The sequence below is a fragment of the Penaeus chinensis genome, chromosome 32, assembly GCF_019202785.1.
Source record: "Penaeus chinensis breed Huanghai No. 1 chromosome 32, ASM1920278v2, whole genome shotgun sequence".
NCBI classification, from domain to species: Eukaryota; Metazoa; Arthropoda; class Malacostraca; order Decapoda; family Penaeidae; genus Penaeus; species Penaeus chinensis.
The window spans coordinates 16,593,891-16,608,890 of NC_061850.1; the positions used below are offsets into that span (position 1 = coordinate 16,593,891).

Here is a 15,000-nt window from a genome sequence, read left to right on the forward strand (position 1 = left end):
TGTTTATCTTGTTTGTTTTTGTCTCAATTGCCTTTAATTCTATTATGGGGTCTTGTTTAATCTCTAACTCCTTTATAAAAATTCCTTTCCTTATTAATATTGCTACCCCCTTCTATTCCATCTGTCCTATCTTTTCTCCAAATATTATAATCTTTGAGGCTTAATGTTACATCATTTTTGGAGGGATCCAGTTTGGATTCAGTGATACATATTACATCTAGTTTATTAATTTCAATAATTTTATCTAGTTCTAGAACCTACAAAGATAAACCATCTATATTTGTATAAATTATATCTATATAATGCTTTAGTATTGCTTTTGATTGCATGGCTCTTGTTTGTCTGTCTCTACATTTTGGTTCCAAGAGTAGACTTGTTTTTCTAATTCAGTCCTTTGTTGATTTCTGTTCTGTACCTCTTCCAATTTCTTCTGCAACACTTCTCTGTTATCTTTGGTGTTATTTTCTCTTATCCAGATCTTCATATTAAGTCAAGCATAGACAGTCTATCTTGTCCTTATTTTGGAAAAGGCAAAACTGCAATTTTGAAGTAATTTTAGTAACAAAAATTCAATTAATTACCATTAAGTTATACTATATATATAATATATATAATATATATATATATATATATAGTATAACTTAATGGAAAAGAAATATTTGTTACTAAAATTACTTCAAAATTACAGTTTTGCCTTTTCCAAAATAAGGGCAAGATAGACTGTCAATGCTTGACTTAATATTCACAAACCATAAAGATATGGATATGGAGTACTGTCCTCTTCTAGGATAAAGGGGAAATATAATTACAAGAGAGGTAATTATAGAAGCCTTAAAGATTTCTTTAATTTAATAAACTAGGAAATATTCATGGAAGAAGGGAACCTATATATATTATGTATATTTATTGTATACCAATCCCTGATTCTCATTTGATCATGGCCCGGACCACAGCTACTACACTCCCCTTCTTGACTTAACCCAACTCGAATCATCTACCCAGGTTATAACTCGACCATCAAAAGACACCCCTTCCTCACTCCCAATATCCTCCAACCCACCTTCTGCACAATCATCATTTTCTACCTCCTTCTTCCTTATTACAATTTTCAAACATCATTGCCCTTACCCCTCACTCCCTATCTGCCTCCTCTGTACTTGTCCTTTATAAAACACCATGTTCTACACCTTCCATACAAACCACTATACATTGCAGTTATCTGCACTCCACACAATTCCCACTTCTACAAATATTTTGAGTACTCTATTTAGCCCAGCTAAGTGGGACTGATTTTTTGCGATTCCCCCAACAATCCAACAACATGTAGGCAAATTTTCTCCTGCAGTCGCCCCGATCGCTCACATCTTGTCACAGTTACATCTGAGTCTCCCCAGCTGATTGCCCAGTATACAACAGAGAATGGTCAGACCGTGGAGATGACCAACTTGCCTGTTTTGCTGACTATAATATAGTAACAATACAGTGCTCTATTATTCCCCCCCAGAGGCTGCTGTAAGGCCCACATCAGTATAGCTAAAATTACCTTTCTTAGGCATGACCTTCCCCATAATGTCTATGTAAGAGAATCTTGCCCTATGAGACCATATCAACCCCCACCCCATCACTGTCAGTAATGTTGACATTTTGGCTACCCTGTTAAACACTGTCACTCCACAGCATTCTGCCATCTGTGTTCCCAACCTGGTCATGACCATTCAAACTGCCAAGCACAATCACATATATGTACCAATTGCAGTGGCTCCCATAATGTATTTTATAGAAGCTGCCCTGCTTACAAGTTTGAGTCTGAGATAGCAGTTCTCAGATGCAATCTAGGCCTCACTCTATATGAGGCCAGATGAGAAGCATGCTGATGATTTTTTTTCAATCACTCCCTACTCCAGTATCATCCTTCACTCCACTTCTATCCCCTCTACCCAAGTAGTCTCTACATCTTCCTCAGTACCACTACCCCCTACTTCTCAACTTCCCACCATTACTTCCCCTATCTCCCTGTCAGATCCTTTTTCCATTCTAAATCCAGATACTCCAATATCCACAACTCCCCCATGTCTCTTCCCTACTCCTTGCCATACTTATCGCACCAGACAGTCCAAACATTTCACCCCATCTTCTCCTGCCACATCCCTACCCACATCTATATCCTCTACTCCTCAGATGCATATCTCCTCTTCACCTCCTCATAAAAAAAAAAAAAAAAAAAAAACTTCATCCCCCCCTCTCATCCATCCTCCTCATATTCCTCCTACCCCTCATACACTATACCTCACTTTCAAGCCACTGTCCCTTGCACAATTATACGCTTCTTTCTTCGCTGTTGGGTCACTTGTTTCAATTTACTTTCCCCCGTCCTCTTCTTATTGACTTTAAAATTTTACTTTCTTCACTTTCCTATTCTCCTCTCTCCAACTCCCCACGCTGGTGCTTTAATAGAGCAGACTGACATACTTTTACCTTCTCACTCTACTCTTCCTCTTCCTCCATCTTCCTTCTCTTCCACATCAGACATGCTTTCTTATTTCACAGTCACTGTTCTGAGTGCTGCCTTCACAACCACTCCCTGAACTTCCTGACCATACACATCTAAATGTATTCCATGGTGGAACACTGAATTCTGTAATTGAAGTGTGTGGCATGGAGTAGTTCTCACTATTAGCAAAATACCCTCAGCCAAACATCAGCCCAACTAAGACTGGCAAAATTATATCTCCACAATTACATCCTTTTCCCCTGTTTCTACAGTAGGACATAGAATCCATAAACTATCGGAATAATCCCCCTCATCCGATCCCAGTCCTCCATATCCATAACACTCTCATTTCTGAATCTTTACAAATTCCTTTCATTAAAACAGACAAGGAACTCTCATCTTATCCTCTAAGAGTCCCACTATGCTCCTTTCTCTTCTACTGAACACCTTTCTGCCTTACAGTCATGCTGTAACACAAATGAAGGTCCTGACAGCATAAATTACCATAAGCTACGACATCTTCCATCTACCTCCTTATCCTTCCTATTGTCAATCTTCAACAATATTTGGACTACTGGAAACTTTCCTCCTCACTGGCTTGAAGCACTTATCCTGTCTTTTCTTAACACATCATGAAGTGCCAGTGGTATATACCATTCATAATTCCATTTTATTTTAGTTGCTGCTGTGTGATCCCTGTATTCTGTTCTGGCTCTATTATTTAGACTCTGTATATTGCCCTAGAAATTCTATAGTTCCACCCACCATCCCCCTTCCCACCCATCATGTAAATCAGCTAGATTATGGCCCACCTTTACTCAAAATGAGAAACTATCGTTGGGAGAGTCTACATCACAGTTTCCCCCTGTGGTCCTACCCTTATCCTCCATATCCCCCTATCCTTTACTTCACCCCTTACCCTCCACCAGGGTGAGAGAGAAAGAGTGTGTTTATTTTCGTTTACCATGAAATTAATTGGAGCCTTCAAGTTTATGTGTGTGTTTGTGTGTTTGCGTGTGTGTGTGTGTGTGTGTGTGTGTGTGTGTGTGTGTGTGTGTGTGTGTGTGTGTGTGTGTGTGTGTGTGTGTGTGTGTGTGTTTACTGTTTGAATGTGTGTGTGTGTTTGCATGTGTGTCTGTGTGTTTGCGTGTGTGTCTGTGTGTTTGCGTGTGTGTCTGTGTGTTTGCGTGCGTGCGTGCGTGCGTGCGTGCGTGCGTGCGTGCGTGCGTGCGTGTGTGTGTGTGTGTGTGTGTGTGTGTGTGTGTGTGTGTGTGTGTGTGTGTGTGTGTGTGTGTGTGTGTGTGTGTGAGAGAGAGAGAGAGAGAGAGAGAGAGAGAGAGAGAGAGAGAGAGAGAGAGAGAGAGAGAGAGAGAGAGAGAGAGAGAGAGAGAAGAGAAAGAGAAAGAGAAAGAGAGTGTGAGAGAGAGAGGAAGAAACTGTATTAGGTAAGCAAATGCCCCGCACACAAGCAACACACGTATTTTAAACCACCTGGAGCAAACTGGTTAAACCTAATAAATCCAGCACCCTCCCTCAAGACTACCATCCCATTGCTCTTACTAGCTGTTTGTGCAAATTGCTAGAAAGAATGATCAATCTACACCTAATGTGGTACCTTGAATCCAACAGCCTTCTTCCTTCTTCTCAATTTGGATTCCGTCATACTCAAAGCACAACTGAACCACTAAAATCAGACTCACCTGCCTTATCTACATCCCATCAACCCAGTTGTCACCTGTACTAGCTAACACATTAGGCACACTTGCCTCACATATTCCTATTTCATGTCACAATCTGATCCACCTCTATGCTCCTTATGCAATGTCCTTTCAGTCTCACATCCTACTATTCTGTCCCCACTTTACAGTAACCCATACCTCTGCTTTTCCTCATTTAATCTCTCTTCCCCAACCCCACACCTGTTGGACAACCTCTCAGAATTCCCTTTTCATTAGACAACTTATTCTTCTTCCTCAGATGCATGAATATCCTCCACTTGATCTAATTGTCTTACCCATTAACTACTTTCCCTTCTAACAACATTTATCTTATACTATACCCTTAAGTTCACCCTCTCTACCCTTTTACTACCATACTACCCTCTAGAATTCTTCAACCACTTACTTTACGCAAATTATTAACTCATTCCTAACCCTTTTGGATATTATATTTCACCATAGTGCTATATGACCTTAATGTCTAGCACATTTATTTGTTTTAAGTATTAAGTTAACCATTGGAATGTTTCTCTCTCCAGGACAAATGTGATGATGCCATCATTGGTATTAAATCAACAGCTCTGAAGTTTGGTGACCAAACTTGGAAATGGCTGAGTGGATTTGGCCTCACATTTGTGTCATGCCTATTATTAACTGGCTATAATGCTCAGTTAGCATGGCCATATTATTCTGCGGTTGCTGCTGCAGCACTTCATGTTACAAATCAGGTATGAAAACTTTCTAGAGTCCATAAGTTATTCCATTATGAAGCAGATAGCTTATTTCCAATGATTATTATATGTATCATTTATCTGTAGTCTGCATTCAATTGACAGCTTTAGAGTTATTCATTTTTATCTGTTAAGTATGATTAGTTGAGAAAACTAAAAAGTCCAGATATCTGAGGTGCCTACAGTCCCAAGCTTGCTGGATAAATGGTCTGGTACTTTTGCTGCAATTTTACCAAATTTAATTAATTGTGGGATAGTGAGTCAGTTGACAAAAGAGAGGTTGCTATGATTTGGCTATTTGTTTTATAGTTTGGATTATCAATTATCAATGCTCACTGGATATTACTAAGGTAAATTTGGATGTATGATGGTTGTTTTTAATGTATATGAGAAAATTTCATATTGTGTCATGTTCCTTTACACATCCAGTCCCGCTGGGGAAGGGATGTACATACGTGCTATGCCCACTATTAGTTCAGTTTATTAATTGTCTTTACAAATAGATGGCTCTACAAGTCACTTACATGCCTTTGCCATGAAATCAATTGTTAGTACTTCTTACCTTTCCTGTTTACCTTTTCTTTGATTTTGAGAAATATTCTGTTTTGTCCTAAATTGCTATCCGTAATGTTAAGGACTTTGTAATAATTATAGTATCCATTATAAGAAAGAGTGTAACTATTAATAGCAATAAAACAAAAAAAATTTACCTGCATATCTTGCATTCTGGACAAGCCAATTATTATTTTTCTTGCTTTAGAAAGCTGTACTTAGAGAATCATTAAGGGGACCGTCCCTTGGTTGAGGGGGGGGTTGGGTCAGGGGGGGGTCGAAAATGAGTTATGCCTGGTTTCAGATGCGTATACTACTGTAGAATTACCCACGTGAATATGAACTCCCGCGAAGAAAAATTAGGTGGTCAAACGAGGGCCTCACCCCGGACAACTATTTCGCTGATCAGCAAATTTAGCAGTGGGTTGGTAGCCCATGATACTCTCTGAATGGATTTTTCAACTGAGTTTAGGATTTTTCCTCAGCTCAGTTGAAAGGGGACCAGGAACCATGAGTACACCCTGTTTGCTTATGGGTGATTACGTAAGAGCATATTTATATTTACCCCACACCCCCTTATCTTCCCTACCTCCCATTTTCGGTCGGGGGGGGGGGTAAAATAGAAAATGGGACAACCGAGATGGAGGGTAATATGAAGAATAGAAGACTCCTGACGGGAAAAAGAACGAGTTTAGAAGTGCGTGGACGTGGTATTACAATGTTATTTTATGTTCACATGAACCGCATAGTTACAGCGCAGGATGATTTCAGTGCTATATTATATTGTATTTTGTGATGCTGTGCAATAACTATTGATCCAATCTGAATGAAATAAAGAACAAGAGATAGAGCAATGGTTGGGCTTTCTCTAATGTAAAAAGTAGCCAGTAAGCAAAAAAATATGGAAAATTAATAGAAAATTATCAAAAAAGTTTGAAGGGCCGATTACTCGTAAAGGTTTTTTTTTTTTTTTCGTATTTCAGACTTCTCACGGCTTACAGTTTTTGTCCGGTCCCAAAATGCTTTTCCCCCTAAACAGAACATCAGTATGTGCATAGAACTACATATAGTTTTTTTTAAATTCAAAACTTTTTTTTTTTTTTTTAACAAATTTTTTACTTTTTTTTTTACTCTCTTTTTTTTTGCAGCTATGTAACGTGATAATTTTGAAACGAATTATTGAATTTCCAAATAAGAATACGTTGTTTTGTTTATATGACCTAGAGGTTTTCTCAATAAAAGTAATATAGAAAATTGAGTGATAACTCTAGGACGTGAGAAGGCTAGAGTTAACCTAACTTTAAAAAATCAATTTTTCGTTGCGCCTACAATTCCCTTCAGTCAAATTAAGTAAAATTCAGTATAAAGATGCGTGACAAAGTATTCTCTTCTCCTACCAAATTTCATGAAAATCTGTAGGACCGTCTTCTATTTTTCAACAAAAAAGTGAAAATCGGCATTTTCTCAGGGACGGTCCCCTTAATCATTAGTGAGTTAATTTGGACAGAACAGAATTGCACAATATAAAACAAGAACACATATATATATATATAAAGATTTTATTTCAGCAAATAAGCATTGATTAACAAATGTAATTCGGTTATGTAATCTGTAGAATTAAATGAAACAAATACTGAAAATCATAAAACAATGCTTCAAAAAAATTTATAGTTCTATGTCCTAGACAAAATTCAAAATTACTTCCTTTAATACAATTCACAATGATTTCCTTTAACCCAATGCCTCGGGGAAAATAAATAAAAAAGGGGTAAATGCTGTGCTCATTTTTTATATTTTTGTGAAATGTCTCTGCACATAGACGGTTCTGCTCGTGATTAGCCACAAAGGAGTCAATTAGTAGACTTTGTGACCTTACCTGATTTCACCTTTCCTTGAATTGGCAGGAAAAACGTATTTTTTTACTTGTTTACTAGCTATGAATACCGATGGTTATTTTTATTATAAACATTATAATTACTATAATGTTATAAACATTTGTAACAGCAAAATAAGATAACATAAACTATTTTCGTAAAGCAATGAAAAGGGTAAACGGGCGAGACAGGCAGTACTCATAATTGGCTCATTAGTGACTTAGTACAAGTGTAGCCATCTATGTGTAAAAACAATTAAACAAGTGAACTCTCAGCAGGCATGGCACGTATATACATGGCATGGCTGGCAGCATTAGGTTAATATGTGTATAGTTTTATGGTAGATTTTTGCTTGTGTTTTTTATTATTGCTTTCACACTTCATAGCTCTTTTAGATTTTCCACTCAAATTGGGCACACTTGGATTTTCATTCATTGGCTTCAGTCAGAAGGCAATTTTTTAATTATCTTCAAATAAGAGATTGCCTTTGAGAATATCGCCCCCCCCCCCCCCAATCCTTTGCCTGTTGTTGTCGTGGGGGGGCTTAGGAGGCGGAGACTAGAACCCAATGCTGGGGAACTCCCCAACTTTGGGACTCAGCCCTCGACTCAACTAATTTTGCATGGTCTTTTTTTCCCTCCAACTTTTTTGTTTCTGTCCCTTCACCAACCCCTTCTATTATCCACTTCCCAAGGTGGGAGAGCCGTGCTGAAAGGATGAAAGGCTAACTTTGTGCCAGTCTTGAGACCTGAGGGAGCCATGGGCACGTTATTCCCCTGCTTTAGTTGCCTAGCCCTTACCCCTCAAGGGGACCCTGAGGGGTGGACAGTTTCTCTCCCCAACATACTCCAGGCTTACCATGGCCAACAATGAAGATGTTATACCATTATTAGGGGCAATGAGGCTTGCCCCTTCATCAAATAGCCCCACCAATTCCAACTCTTCCATTTCCCTGACCCCAGACTCTCCTTTAACTACAGCTCCGAACACTACAACTACTACCCCCTCCTCAATGCCTACTAGTACATTATTCACCCTAGTCAACACTCAACCCCCAGGAGACATTTCTATTCTCCCAACATGCTCAACTTCAAAACCTCTACCACCACAACCTTCTTCATCAATTACCCCATCCTCCCCTATTACTACTTTACAGCCTTATTGTCCACCTTCCCATAACACTACCTCCCGCAGCACTACTTCCTCTTTCACACACACCCGTGCTTCTACTATCCCCATCTCTACAAAAATCTTGAATACTCTATTTAGCCCAGCCTAATGGGACCTGATTTTTCTTGATCCCTCCTACAGCTCCCTATTCTAACAACACCCTTCTCTTCCAGCAATGTCTCCAAAAACAAATAGGTAAAGTCTCTTTCTATAGCCGACCTGACCGCTCCCATCTCGTCACAGTAACATCTGAAAACCAAGCTATAGTATTATGAAACCTAACTGATCTATATGGTAACCTTATCCCTGCAGAACCCCATCCAACCCTTAATACTTGCACCGGAACTGTTTCTATCTCCCCAGCAAATTGCCCTATAACAAAAACTGATCAGATTGTAGAGAACAATTACTCACCTGTCTCACGGACTATGATACGATATCAGTACAGTGCTACTCCATTCCTCCCAGACATCATCGTAAGAACCCCACTAACATTGCCAAAATTACTTTCTGTAGACATGATCTACCCTTTAATGTTTACATTGGTGGAGAATCCCTCCCTGTCCGACCATATCAACCTTTTCCTCATCAGTGCCAAAATTGTTAAAATTGTTGGCATTTAGGACATCCTGCCAAACATTGCCATTCCACAGCCAGATACCCTCTATGTGCCCAACCTGGCCATACTCGATCAAACTGCTCTGCACAATCACGCACATGTGCCAACTGTGGCGGCCCCCATAATGTATTTTATAGCGACGGCCCCCATAATGTATTTTATAGCAGCTGCCCCACCTACAAATCTGAGTCCGAGGTAGCAACTCTCAGATTCAGACTTGGACTCATTCTACGTGAAGCCAGACAGGAAGCACGTCGACGAGGTTTTTCTCTTACTCCCTACTCCAGTCATGTTGCTCACTCTGCCACTCCCCTACCTCCTAGGCTCCTACACCCTCCCCTAAACCTATCCCTACTCCATCTAACTTCCCCTCTTCTACCTCCTACATTCCCCAGTAAATTTTTTTGCCATCCTTAATCCAGACACTCCAATCTCTACTACAGCCCCAACACCTTCCCCACTTCCTCCCTGCACTACCTGCAGCAGACAGACTAAACGTTCCACCCCCTCTTCCCCTATCACCTCCACCTTCCCTTGCCTCTACTCTTCAGACACCAGTCTTCTCTTCCCCCCCTCACAAGAAAACCTTTATCTCACAAAACTCCCCAACCAACTCCATTACAGAAACTCTTGAAGATATTCAAAACTATCTACTGACACTGAAACCCCTCATCCACCTTCAAATTCCACAAATCCCGCCCCCTCCATACTCAAAGTGACTGCCGATATCCATCCTCCTCCTACTTATATCCCCTCCACACCCTGTCCTCCTTCCCCTTCCCAACACAGCCCATCCCCCCCCCCAACTCCAGCTCCACCTACATTAACTCTCCCGCCATCCCCTCTATCCCTTCCACTCCCTCCTGGATACACACATGAATCCCTTATATCACATTTATCCCCTTTCCCAGACCCTCCACCTCCTAATACCCCTCCTGATACAACACCACCTCCCTCCTCTCATTCCTTATCTCACCCTCTAGCTCCTTCCCCTTCAAATTCACTCATAAATCTATGAAAGTATAACTATCCTTCATTGGAATATTCGTGGTTTTCTTTCTGTCTCATATATACTTAACAATCAGAAAACACCTTATGTCATACCTCCCTTTCAAACCACTGTCCCTTGTACAGTTATTCGCATCTCTCTTCACCACTGGACCACTGTGATTTCAGTCTACTTCTCCCCTTCCCACCCCATTGATTTTGTTGCTTTTGAAAATCTAATTTCCCAACTCCAACCATCTTTCTTCATAGTTGGTGGCTTTAACTGCCACCACACTCTTTGGGGTGATTCTATCACCAACTTCTGTGGCCAATCCTTAGAGCTCTTCCTCTCCACAGCTGACCTTATTATTCTTAATTCAGATCGCCCCACACACTTTGATACATGTACACAATCTTTTTCATGCTTCGACCTCTCTCTATGCTCCCCTTCTCTTCATTTAGATTTCCACTGGTCAGTTCTAGACCACTTTCCCTATAGTGACCACTTTCCAGTTCTCCTTTCTCCAACTTCATATGTACCACTTCCTAACTCCCCACGTTGGTGCTTTGATAGAGCCAACTGGCGTACTTTCACTTCACTCTCTGCTATTCATCCATTTCAGAAATGATACAATGTTTCACAACTACAGTCCTAAGAGCTGCCCATACTATTATACATGCTATTCCTTGAACCTCTAGACCTTATACCTCCAAATGTGTTCAATAGTGGAATTCTGATTGCACTAAAGCACTTCGCTTAAAACGTGCAGCCTTGAACAGTTACCGCTACAAACAAGGTCCCTCTCATCAATTATCAGCCCTCATCTCCTTTAAAAGAGCACCTTCCTGTCTTCGTCGTACATTACGGAATAGTAAAACAAATAGCTGGCGAAATTGTTTCCTCAATTACATCCTCTACATCTAAAATGTTTGCCGCCGGATCCATAAACTATCAGGCAAACATCCCCCCCATCCAGCCCCCGTCCTCCATATTCGAGATACCCTCATCTCTGATCCTCTCCAAGTCGCTAATGAACTGGGTGATTATTTCAGCCAGGTCAGTAGTGGTTCTCACCTTTCTCCACACTTCTCTTTACCCCTTGGTGACGGGTGAAGAAAACTAAAAAAAAAAAAAAAAAAAATCTACGCTCTGGTGATCAATGGCAACACACCGACCGACTTTGAGCGCGGGAGTTCGGTACATCAACCTGAATCACTGCCTCATAGCACTTCGGTGCGCAGCCACAGTGTACAGCCACACCCCACATTTTGAGCGGTTTGTTATGATGTCTAGAGACGTGACCCGTTGTGAAGGGGTTAAGACCATCAGGGAACACACCCCCATCATCTTCACCCTATCATCCGCTGAGACCTAATGCTCCTTTTTCTTCCTCTGAACTCGGTCTGCCATACAGTCGTGCCGCAACACTCATAAAGGCCAAGACGGTATTCACCGCTGTATGCTACGGCAACTCCCATCTTCCTCCTTCTCCTTCCTATTAAGAATTTACAACCACATATGGCCATCAGGAATTTTCCTTCTCATTGGCAAGAAGCTCTTATCCTCCCCTTCCTAAAACCCAATAAATCGGGTACCCTCCCTCAAGACTATCGCTCTATCACACTAACTAGCTGCTTGTGCAAACTACTAGAGCGAATGGTTAACTTCTGCTTAAAGTGCTATCTTGAATCTCACAATCTTCTCTCTCTTTCCCAGTTTGGTTTCCGCCGTGCCCGAAGCACAGTTGACCCCCTTGCTCATTTTGAGACATATGTTATATCTGCATTGGCACGCCATGAATCCAGACTAGCTATATTCTTTGACCTAGAAAAAGCATGTGATATTACATGGCAGTACCATATTCTCCAACAATTGTCCTCTCTAGGCATACACGGAAACATGGGTGTCTTTATAAAGTCTTTCCTCTCCCAATGCACTTTCCAAGTCAAAATTGCCTCTTCCACATCATCCTTCTTTCCTCAAATCAAAGGCGTCCCACAAGGCAATGTGCTCAGTACCACTTCATTCCTTCTTGCTGTAAATGACATTGTCTCAGTTCTATCACCAGGAGCCCGGTCATCACTATATGTTGATGATTTAACCATCTATGCCTCTGGCACATACATGCCAAATCTCTGCCAATTTCTTCAGTCTGCAATATCATCAGTATCTTCCTGGGCCGCAAACCATGGCTTCCACTTTTCTACCTTCAAATCTTTCTCTATCCTTTTCTCTCGCACACGTGTAGGTCCCCAACCTCCACTCTTCTTATATGGCACTCTATCCTTTTCTCTCGCACACGTGTAGGTCCCCAACCTCCACTCTTCTTATATGGCACTCAACTTCTGTACCATTCCTCTGGCAAATTTTAGGAGTTATTTTTCATTCCAAACTGTCCTGGCGAGACCATATCCTCTACATTAAAGAAAAAGCTTGCCGCTGTCTCCGAATCTTACAAACTCTATCCCATATATCCTGGGGCTCAGATCGCAAAACTCTCCTTCATCTTCATGTTACCTTGATCCTCTCCACTCTCGATTATGGATGCCCTATCTACTCCTCTGCCTCAACTTCTCTCCTTGCCCATCTTGATACAATCCATCACTGTGGTCTTTGCTCAGCCCTAGGTGCCTTCCGCTCCTCTCCAGTTGAGAGCCTGTACACTGAATCAGGCATACTATCTCTCTTTCAACGCTGTACCCTTCTCTCTCTCCGATGTTATTTTCGATTCCACCAACTTCCCCTCTCTAAACTATCCCACAATCCCTACTTCCTACCTTTCCTTCTTCTCCACGTTTACCTACTCCTTTCTCCACTCGCATGGATACCCTCCTCTCCCATTCCCCTTTTCCCCATCTCCGACTTCTCCCGTTCTCTGTCCATTCTGTTCCTCCATGGCTTATACCTTACCCCCGCATTTGCTCCTCTGTTTTCCCTGACCCACCAAAATCAAATATTCCTCCTGCTGTCCTTCTCACCCGTTTCCTTGACCATGTCTCCATTCATTCCTCTAGTATTCATGTTTACACTGATGGCTCCAAATCCATCTCCGGTGCTGGTTTTGCAGTAACATTCCCAACTCGTACTTTCAAATACCCTCTCCCTCCTGAATCCAGTGTCTTTACTACAGAAGTGTATGCACTCTTTTTTGCCTTAAAACACACATACTCACTTCCCTCTTCCTCTTATACAATTTTTACTGACTCCCATAACTCACTAACTCTCATAAAGTCAATACAGTCAACCAACCCCCTTCTTTGTAAGATCCAGAACTTGTTGTTCTACTTGTCCACATGCCATAAAACAATCAAATTTTGCTAGGTGCCAGCCATGTTGGAATCTCCAGCAATGAACAAGCTGATACTATAGCACGTTACACCGCTATGTCCACATCATACCAACTACGTTCCTCACGTATCCCAGCCACGGATTATTAACCCCACTTTAAGACCTTCTTGTAGAACCGATGGCAATCTTTCTGATCAAGTCTCCGCACTAATAAATTACATACCGTAAAACTATCAATCTCCTCCTGGTCAGCTCCATTTCATCGGAACAGATGTTGGGAGACGGCTCTCGCCTGCTTATGCATTGGCCACACCCGTCTAAAACACTCCTATCTGATGTCACACTCTGATCCACCCCTATGTTCCCCATGTACTGTCCCTCTTTGAGTTCCCACACATTCTATTGTCATGCCAATGTTTTGATGCACCCCATACCTCTGCTTTCCCCCACCTATTCTCCCTTCACCGACCTCCCAATCTATCCTTACAGAATCTCACATTTTCTGCTTTGACAAACTGCTTTCCTTCCTCAAACGAATATATATCCTTCACTTGATCATGCCCATGTTTTGATGCACCCCATACCTCTGCTTTCCCCCACCTATTCTCCCTTCACCGATCTCCCAATCTATCCTTACAGAATCTCACATTTTCTGCTTTGACAAACTGCTTTCCTTCCTCAAACAAATATATATCCTTCACTTGATCTAACCCCTTTACATTACCTTACCCGACCTTAACCCATTCACTCGTCAATTCCTTTGCCCAGCTGTGGCAACTAATCATTAACTCAGGCACCCTTCACTACCATTTACTATAGTGCTACATGACCTTAGATGCCTAGCACATTTATTTTACTTTTAACCATTAACTATTAACGCTTTGAGAATATCTGAAATTGATGCAGATTCTTCTTTAATTATTAGTTTGTTTCCATGAAAGTCAGCATATAGGGAATAATATTTTTAAGTGTATGTCTTTTCATTTCTTTACAACAGGTACGAACTCTTGATATCAACAACCCAGGAGACTGTGGAGATAAATTTAGAGCAAATCGTCATTTAGGTTGGGTTTTGTTTGCAGGTATAGTTGGAGGAACTTTACTGAAATCTAATAAAGAAAATCCACCGAGTTTAGAGCTGAATCTAATGAGCAATGAATTATAGGGAAATGTGAGCTGTGATTTATTATATGTAGAGCCTTTGATTATATATTAGACATCTAGTCAAGAGGTATTATTACTGAAAAGTTGTTGATTTATGCTAAAATTTGTTAATATGTAAATAAAATTTTTAAATGTATGAGTCTCCATTGTTATTATCCTTTTCCTTGAAATCACTTTTTGGTACATAAAGGTGATAACTGAAAAATGAATATTGATTTTGGAAGTATAGCATGTACATATTATATATTAAAAAGAGGAATGTCAAAATGTAAATTTTGGATTTACAGTTTATACTACTTTATCTTAAAATTTTCACTCTTATGGTGTTTTTGTTTCTAAATTTGTAGTGATTGCTGAACAAAAAGTATTGTTATTGTTATAGATATTATTATTATTATTATAATA

General features: G+C 40.6%; 1 protein-coding gene across 3 annotated transcripts in view; it reads left to right on the plus strand.

Moving 5' to 3' along the window:
- The window catches only part of LOC125042575 (4-hydroxybenzoate polyprenyltransferase, mitochondrial-like), a 44,963-nt gene extending 30,232 nt beyond the window's left edge, over positions 1-14,731 (plus strand). For all 3 annotated transcript variants that reach the window (XM_047638291.1, XM_047638292.1, XM_047638290.1), the window contains exons 5-6: positions 4,749-4,937; positions 14,429-14,731. In XM_047638291.1, the coding sequence (XP_047494247.1) occupies positions 4,749-4,937; positions 14,429-14,596 (357 nt within the window). In that variant the 3' untranslated portion in view covers positions 14,597-14,731. The remainder of the gene's footprint in view (positions 1-4,748; positions 4,938-14,428) is intronic.
- The last annotated feature ends 269 nt before the right edge of the window (positions 14,732-15,000 follow it).